General features: G+C 44.6%; 1 protein-coding gene across 2 annotated transcripts in view; it reads left to right on the top strand.

Annotated features, from left to right (window-relative positions):
- Positions 1–6,327: 6,327 nt before the first annotated feature.
- Positions 6,328–9,276, top strand: part of GCH1 (GTP cyclohydrolase 1) — a 52,218-nt gene continuing 49,269 nt past the window's right edge. The window contains exon 1 of one of the 2 annotated variants that reach the window (XM_065940955.1): positions 6,328–6,830. In XM_065940955.1, the coding sequence (XP_065797027.1) occupies positions 6,491–6,830 (340 nt within the window). In that variant the 5' untranslated portion in view covers positions 6,328–6,490. The remainder of the gene's footprint in view (positions 6,831–9,276) is intronic. The other variant, XM_065940954.1, reaches the window with a different exon arrangement.

The raw sequence follows: 9,276 nt of genomic DNA, 5'->3' as shown, positions 1-9,276 counted from the left end.
TCATCAAGTGTGAAGTTCAGTAATTTTTAGTATATTTACAAAGTTATGCAACCATCACCACTGTTTAATTCCAAAAAATGTTCATCGTCCCCCCAAAGAAACCCCATACCTGTTAGTGGTCACTCCCTATTCCCTATCCCCCCACCAGGCAGGCCATGGCAACAATTAATTTACTTTTTTTCTTTATGTATTTGCTTATTCTGAAAATTTCATAAAATAGTATGCCAGAGTATGTGACCATTTTCACCTGGTTTTTTTCACTTGGGATAATGTCTTCAAGCTTCATCCATGTTATAGGCTATGTTAGTATTGTACTTCATTTTTACAGTTGAATAGTATTCCAGTGCATGTATATATCACATCACACTTTGTTTATTCATTCATCAGTTGATAAACATTTGGGTAGTTTCCACTTTATGGTATTATGAATGCTGGTGCTATAAGCATTCATGTACAGGTTTTTGCACTTGATCTTAGCAAAAAGGCCAAGAAGTGATGTGTACAGGGTTTTTGATGGACATACATTTTTATTACTCTTGGGTTTATACTGGCAGTAGAAGAACTGGGCTATATGAGAACTCTATCTGTAACCATTTAAGGAACTGCCAGACTGTTTCTAAAGTTGTTGAACTATTTTATATTCCTACCAGAAGTGTATAAAGATTCCAATTTCTTCAATTCTCAGAAACAGTTGCTATTACCTATCTTTTTGAATATAGCCATCCTAGTGGGTATAAGTTAGTAGTCAACCATAGTTAAATTTTAATTTCCCTGATGGCTAATGATATTGAGCATCTTTTCTTGCGCTTATTGGCCACACATGTGTATTTTCTTTGGAGAAATGTCTATCCAAATCTTTTGCTCACTTTAAAATTAGGTTATTGGTCCTTCAATTATTAAGTCAGTAAGATGTCTTATATATTCTAGATGCTATTCTAGATATATGCTTTAGTCAGATATATGATTTGCAAATATTTTCTCCCAATCTGTGGGTTGTTTTTTCCCCTCTCTTGATAGTGTCTTTTGAAATACAACAATCTTAGTTTTGGTAAAGTCTAATTTATCTTTTCTTTTGTTGCTTCCACTTTTGGTGTCATTTCTAATAAATCTAATTGCCTAACCCAAGGTTATGGAGATGGATGCCTATGTTTTCTTCTAAAACTTTTGTAATTTTTGCTCTTAGGTTTAGTCTTTGGTCTATTTTGAGCTGATTTTTTTAGGCAGTGTGAGATAGAGATGCAAAAAGATATCCAATTGTCCCAGTACCATTTGTTGAAAAGACTCTTCTTTACCCCACTGAGTTGTCTTAGCACCCTTGTTGAAAATCATTTGAATATAAATATAAGCATTTATTTCCACAAGAGAAATATGCTTACTTTATATATTTGACTACATCTTCTCATTGGTTGGGTTCTCTACCTCAGAAACCCTAATTATTCTTATGCTAGATCATCTGTTCTCTAACAGATTTCATCTTTATCTTTTATTCTGCATTCATTTTCATGCCGTTCTTCACGTCAGTAATTACATTTTCAGCAGTGTCTATTTTGTACATGGTTCTTTCTAATTGGGCTTCCCCAATAGCTTAGTTGGTAAAGAATCTGCCTGCAATTCAGGAGACCCTGGTTCAATTCCTGGGTAGGGAAGATCCCCTGGAGAAGGGATAGGTTACCCACTCCATTATTCTTTGGCTTCGCTTGTGGCTCAGCTGGTAAAGAATCCACCCGCAATGCAGGAGACCTGAGTTCGACCCCTGGCTTGGGAAGACCCCCTGGAGAAGGGAAAAGCTACTCACTCCAGTATTCTGGCCTGGAGAATTCCTTGGACTGTATAGTCCATAGGTCACAAAGTGTCAGACATGACTGAGTGACTTTCACTTTCTTTCTAATTAATCCTATGATAATGATGTTCTTCTTTTTCCTTAGATCTGCAACTCCTTTTTCAATTCTATCATTTTTTTATCTTGGTTTTTGTCTTACTGAACTCATGTTTTTATTAAGTTGTTCTGTAGCAGAGAACATTTGTGAGCCTTCACTTTCTGCCCCACACTGGCTACCTGCCTAACAGTGTCTGTGTTTTATTGTCACTTTGCCCTTGTGGTGCCTGAGCCTGCAATGTCAGCCCTAACGTGGACCTGGGCGTGCAAGTAGAGGGGTGTGTGGCAGGTGAGGAGGAGGGCTTTGGGCAAGCAGAACAAGCTACCATCAACTCCATGTTGGACCAGATCAACACCTGTCTGGACTACCTGGAGGAGAAAAACAACCACCTCCAAGTCTGCCTCCAGGAACTGCTTGATTCCAACTGAGGAAGCCCCCAGTGATGCCAGCCCCTAAGCTCTGGGATCCCCCAGCCAGGCCCCAACCCTGCCTCTCTGAGCCAGGCTCAGGCCTGAGCACTCACCACCTGAGTTAGACACTTTCTCAAGGCTGGCCTACAGATCTCTGAGGGTGGAGGGTGTGTCTGGCTGCCTAGGCCACCCTTCTGGTACTTCCCTTGGCATACCTGGGCCTGCCCCCACCTTCCAGCATCCCCTCCTGGGGCCAGGTGTGGGCCGGTGACCCACCCATCTTGCCACCTACTCAACTCCTGGATGCTCCCAGTCTGCCCAGCCTTGAGTGTCCATATTACACCAATCACACAAAATCATTTGTGAGGAATTTTCTTCTATTTTCTAAACTCTATAAATGAGTTTGTCTTTTCTGTTGCATTTTTTTTTGTATGTAGCTTTTACATGTTACATTATTACCTTTCTTTGTTTAGTTTTGTTCCTCTGGGGATTGTATGTTTGCTGCTGCTTTGCCTCCTATCCACACCTCATATTATCAAGGATGACTTTTTTGTGTTTTCTGTTACAGCAAACCTGTTTGTTTTTCTGACTCTGCCACAGTTTGGGGCTGGAGGAGGTTGTGTTGTATCTCTTTTTCTGTGAGGGATTGTGACAGTTAGGACAGAATTTAGCTGTGGTGGTTGGACTCCCCATTAACAATTCTCTATTTAGCATCTGCCCTTTCTTCCGAGATGGTATTAAAGATCCTCTACCAGGGTCCTGGGCTTTTCAGGTGGCACTACTGGTAAAGAACCTGTCTGCCAATGTGGGAGACAAAACAGACGTGAGTTTGATCCCTGGGTTGGGAAGATCCCCTGGAGAAGGAAATGGCAGCCCACTGCAGTATTCTTGCCTGGAGGACAGAGGAGCCTGGTGGGCTACTGTCCATAGGGTTGTAAAAGAGTTGGACCCAACTGAGCATCTAAACGACAACAAGCAACCACAGGTGACTGTCTGGGGCATGTCTATTCTTCCACTATGAGGTACTGTCGGGCTGGAGATGGCCTTCTCAACTCAGTGAGGTTGCCCTCAAGCCTTCCCTTCCATCTCAGAAAGTCCGTTCAGGGTTCACATTCTCCTGTTTTCTCTCTTGTTCCATTCCTCCTCATTCAGAATAGAAGAAACGTAAGGGCTTCCATTCACTTTGCTTCTCCCTACATTTTGGGGATTTAATGAGACATCTCAGGATTGCACTGACTCCATAGGCTAACTTCTAGAAATTAGGGGCGGAACAAGGACACTTTTCTTGTGTCCATCTTATTATTTTTTTTTTTATCTTGCTATTATCTATGTCCATCCTGATCCAGAATCTCCCCCAAAGTTTGGATTTCAAATAAAAAATTTCCATCAAGTACACTTAGAGAAATTCACTTTTTTCCAATTACCATTGTCAAATGCCTAATGTTAGTTTACCTGTTACCCTTGGCAAGTGACTACATATGTCTGTAGCCCTGCGGTATTTTCAACCTCTGGTGCCGTGTGTCTCACTTGTTTGCTTCTCTGTTTTGCTACTGCCCTAGAAATGGGAGAATTTTAAAAAGGAAAAAATTCCTTGGCTTTCTGATAGAAGGCAACTCCTAGACATCACTTTGTTGACAAAGGTCTGTCTAGTCAAAGCTATGGTTTTTCTAGTAGTCACGTAAGATGTGAGAGTTGAACCATAAAGAAGGCCGAGCACCACAGAATTGATGCTTTCAAACTGTGGTGTTGGAGAAGACTCTTGAGAGTCCCTTAGACAACAAGAAGATCAAACCAGTCAATTCTAAAGAAAATCAATCTTGAATATTCATTGGAAGGACTGATGTTGAAACTGAAACTCCAGTACTTTGGCCACCTGATGAGTCGGCCACAAGAGCCGACTCATTGGAAAAGACCCTGATGCTAGGAAAGATTGAAGGCAGGAGGAGAAGGGGGCGACAGAGGATGAGGTGGTTGGATGGCATCACTGACTCAATGGACATGAGTTTGAGCAAACGCTGGGAGACAGTGAAGGACAGGGAAACCTGGCGTGCTACAGTCCATGGGGTTGCAAAGAATAGCAGAGTCAGACATGACTGAGTGACTGAACAACAACAAAAACAACTCCCAGGTTGAGTCCAAGATGAAAATGAGTCGCTTGTTGGGTTTAAAACAAATGCTATTGTAATTCCTGGCTGTGAACGCCTATAGTTTCACTGCTGAATCATTTTATACTAATTAATTCTGTGGAATATAGCCCTCCTCTTTTAATTTATTCCCTTTTCTCCCATTTCTACTGATAACCATCTCTGCCAACTACCTACATTTCACTGTTAAACTGTTTGTATAGTGTTCGTGATTTTAAAGCTTCCTTGTATTACCTTTGGGCATTTGGCTGAAATGCATGGCCTCCATTTTACAAGTAAATATATAAAAATCCAAAGACCTTGTACTGGTAATTGGTAACAAAAGTGCTAATGCCTAGTGGCAGTGTTTATAAGAAAACGTTCATTTTTAGGATAAAAATTTCATTAGAAATTGCTTTGGGAAATATATTAATCTTTACAAGGGCTACTGAAAAAAAATCTTATGGACAGCATCTTCTTTGAATCCCTCCATTTAAAAAATACTTCACTTGGTATCTTTGTTTTCATTTGTTAAATACAAGGTCATCTTTTAATGTCTCCAGCTTGAAATAGTTTGAGACCCAGTGGATAATTCTGACCAGGAAGTATCATTGGACAGTGGGCAGAGCAGTTAGAGGGAAAAAATATTATAGGATCTTGCAGGGGTGTGGGGGGCACTTACAATAAATAGTAGGAGAGTGACAAAGAGGCTTTCCAAGGGAGGTTCATATTTCTTGATCAGTATAATTTGATATTTAATGTATATAGAAGTCCAATAACTATTATTTAAAACCCCATTTACACCAATATTTCAGACTAAAAGTTCCTGGGAGGCTAGGTATTTCCCATATTTCTTCCTTAAAATTTAGAACAGGGCCATGCCTGAAGCAGACATCCAATAAATAGAAATTAGTAATAATGACTGAGCCAATTTATTAGTATATATCAGTTCCAAGGACTTCCCTGCTAGTGTCTGTTAGTGTCTGATCCTAAACCTTTAAATATCTGTCTATATATTAGAAATTCAGCATAAGAAACTCTCTGGAGCAAATCATAAAATATTAATTTGATGCATGTTTTAAAACTCACATTTGGCATTGTGAAATAATCCCCCTAATGAGAAAAAAAGGTCCATTTAAAAAATCTTACACAGTCACAGCAGATGTCACTGGTTAAGAGTCCAGTTGATCAATAACGTTTCACAATCTCTAGCAACATCAGGGGAAAGGTACTTAGCACGTCACTGTTAAAATAATCAGCACCGAATTCCTACAATTGGGTTTCCACAAACCGCAAATGGTTCTTTGATGAAAGCCCTAGTTTTTCTTCGCTTGCTAATCAATTTCTGCAGGGTCAAAGTTCTGGTCACCACATAATACCATCTTCCTAGATATAGTGATTCACTTAAGGGCCCTTTGGTGTAACATTCTTCCTGACAGCGCCAGGAAGCAGCTGCGTCGGACACATTTTCAACTAACGAAATCAAGCGTTTCAATTCATATTATTCTCTTAACCTGAAAGTATGAGTTGGTTTCCACACCCACATTTTCCCGGACAAGGCCACCTGTTTGCTCATCTTTGACAGGACGAGGGGACCAGAACACTTCTCATGCAGCCTCCACTTTGCCCTAAGAGGGAAGAGTTGACTGGGCACTCAGACCTTGCCTCCCCACGCTCCGGCCACCAGCCCCCTTTAGGGTTTGGTTTATCTGGCCACAGCCAAAGGGTCCAATCCAATCCTCCCGGCTGGTGCGGGTGGGGCTCGGACAAAGTCCTCCCGGCATCAGCCGGCCCCCAGGGCACCCAGCGGAGGGCGGGGCGGGGCGGGGCGGAGTGAGCGCCGTGACGCCAGGAGGCTCGACCAATAGAAACGCCCCGCGGCGCCGACCGAGCCGCCAGCCCATAAAAAGGAGGCGCCGCAGCACTCTTCTGGCTCGCTTGTTCCGGACTCGGAACGTGTTCCTGACTTGAGGCCTACCTTCCTCAGGTGACTCGGGTCACAGCCCACTCCCCGCCCGGGAAGTTCACCTGAAGTCCCTCACGCATCTGAGGGTCCTTCCGGAGCAGCAGCGGCGGCTCCATGGAGAAGGGTCCGGGGCGGGTGACGCTGAGGTCGCGGGGCGCCAGGTGCAGCAATGGGTTCCTCGAGGGGGAGCCGCCGCGGCCCGGGCCAAGCCCTCCCGCCGAGAAGCCGCCGCGACCGGAAAGCAAGAGCGCCCAGCCGGCGGACGGCTGGAAGGGCGAGCGGCCCCGCAGCGAGGAGGACAACGAGCTGAACCTCCCCAACCTGGCGGCCGCCTACTCGTCCATCCTGCGCTCGCTGGGAGAGGACCCCGAGCGGCAGGGGCTGATCAAGACGCCCTGGAGGGCGGCCACGGCCATGCAGTTCTTCACCAAGGGCTACCAGGAAACCATCTCAGGTCAGTGTGCTCGCTGGCCGGCCGGCGTGCAGGCTACGGGGGAGGTGGCCGCTGGAAGCTCCGCGCCGGCTCGGGGAAGTTTCCGGAGTTGCTCACTCTTGGCGGAGGAAGCCGAATGCTGGCACTTGCCGAACCCCGCCCTCGGCCCTGGCCCAGCGACGGGTCAAGGACAGGGGCCTGGGTGGGACTCATTTTGGACTCCTGGAGAGTCAGCGGCTTCTCCCCCCGGGGCCTGTCTGTAGCCGTCCTCGCGGGGTCCTCCCCACTGGCTGCACGCAGCCCTCTCCTCCAGCCTCGGCTGGCGGGACCACGGTTACCGAGCTTCCTTACGCCCCCGGGCGGGAGCCTGAACGTCCAGGGCCGGATACCTGAGGAACGTGCATCTGGGCTCCTGGAAGTGATGGCTTCTTAAGTCATCCTTGCTTTTGAGGTCTCATTTTTTGGTAGGTCTGGGATGAAGTCTTGGCTTCGTGTGTTAGGAGCGCCGGGGAAGCCTCGGGGACCCTCATTCTCGCTGACTTGCCAGGGCACCCGGCTCTTACGAAAGTCATAGTTATGTTTTGTTCACATCGAGGTCACTCCAGCTCAGGACTTCCCCAGAACTGGATATAGTTCTGGGTACAGGCTTTCCCGGAGTTTGAGGTGTGAAGTTTCTTGGGTTAATTTGCTGCTTAAAGCCTTCTCCCCCTTTCCTACCCCACTCCGCAAACCCCAGAGCAGGAAAGCGTCTCCCTGGGAGTCGGGGAAGTTTTCTGGACAGTGAGACCCGGAGTCCCTGTATCACCCACACCCCATCCCCCATCCCAAAGGACCTGGGTTGACCCAGTGCTCTCTGCGCCAGGGGAGGGTCAGGCTTTTGCCCAGGAGGCTGAAAAGCAAGGGTGCAGGGTCGGAGTGGAAATAGCAGAGGACTTCGCTGCCTGTTTTCTGGGTGAGGGGTGTTGGTCTGACTTACACAGGTGGGACTAAGGACGTTGTTTTCCAGTTCACATCTTCTGTACCTCTTGGTGACTTTTATTTCTTTGACCCAAGAAACCTTCTGCCGTCTCCATTTCTCAAAGAATAACAGAGCTGCTTTGCAAGGTTACCTCCCGGGTTAGGTTATTTCCCCCACCAAGTTTCTTGGTGACTCCCTTAATTGATTCTGGGAAAAACAGTTATTTTTGCACTGGTCTCCCCCTCAGTCCCCCCAGGAAGGGTGGGAAATCAGTGTGAGAGGGGTGAGGTCCAAAAAGGAAATGACAGTACATCCTAAAGCCAAGACATGGGTATCTAGTTCTGTGTCCATGTTTACTTTTTTTACTCAATGTTGGTAAACGTTTGGAGCCTCGAATACAGAATTTCAAAATGCAAGGAATGAAGAATAAATATTCTTCCTTTGGTAAATATTCTATGATTTAGTGATATTCCACGATGTAATGTAGAAACATTTTCCAGGGCCTCACTCGTTCTGCCTCTTGTGGACACTGAAAATGTCCTTCACACTTGATCAAGCTTTGGAAATCTTGCCCTAATAGAATTCATAGAGAGAGCAATTTCTGACTCCTAGGCAAGTCACAGAATTACCTTAAGTGTCTCAAAAATATTTACTTAAATAACTCGTAGAGGTTTGTTTCATGAGCCATAGAACTAATGACTGTAAAGAACACTTCATTCTACCTAAGAAAAAGATTCTAGTCAATTGTTAATTTATTATTTAGAAAGTCTGTGGACCTAGGAAGAGAAATCCGATTAGGGAGAATCTAATCATCACCCTGCCCAACAGGGCCTGGGCAGGAGAGTGAAATGGGGAGAGACTGCTTAACGGGTTCTAGGTTTCCTTTTGGGATGATGAAAGTGTTCTGATATTATAGATTTTTGATGGTTGCACACATTGTGAGTGTACTAAATGCCTCTGAATTGCACATGTTAAAAGGGTTAAGATGATGAGTGTTATGTATATCTTTTACCACAATAAAAGCTCACAGACCATTTAAGAATTATTAATACCCATTAATTGAATACTTTTCATGCTCCAAGTGCTTTATATGTGTGGTCTTGGTTAACCTTCATTTTTGAGGTAAGCACTGTTCTTTTACCCCATGATAAGGAAGCAGAGTCAGAGAGGCTGACAGCTTCAAGTGGTTGAGCTGGTGTTTGAATCCTGGCAGACTAAAGACAGATCTCTTATCTGCTTCCTTATGTTGCTACTTAGTAAGGAAGGTATTGTCAGTGTTACTTTCTCTACTAAGCATTTCAGACTGAGTTCTGACCTAATACTTGGATCACCAGCCTTAAAATAAGGTGGAGTTCAATGGCGAAAAATCAGTCTATCATATGTAGTAAGGGTAAATGTTTTGAGAAACTTCCAAGTAGGTTTATTGGTATAATATTTTTCTGCGGGCGGTATGTACTAGCTCCATATGTAGAATGTGTTTCTTATATTGTGGTCAAAAATTTGAAAGCT

The sequence above is a fragment of the Muntiacus reevesi genome, chromosome 7 (assembly GCF_963930625.1).
Source record: "Muntiacus reevesi chromosome 7, mMunRee1.1, whole genome shotgun sequence".
In the NCBI taxonomy this organism is placed as follows: Eukaryota; Metazoa; Chordata; class Mammalia; order Artiodactyla; family Cervidae; genus Muntiacus; species Muntiacus reevesi.
This window is presented reverse-complemented; position numbering and strand designations above follow the sequence as displayed.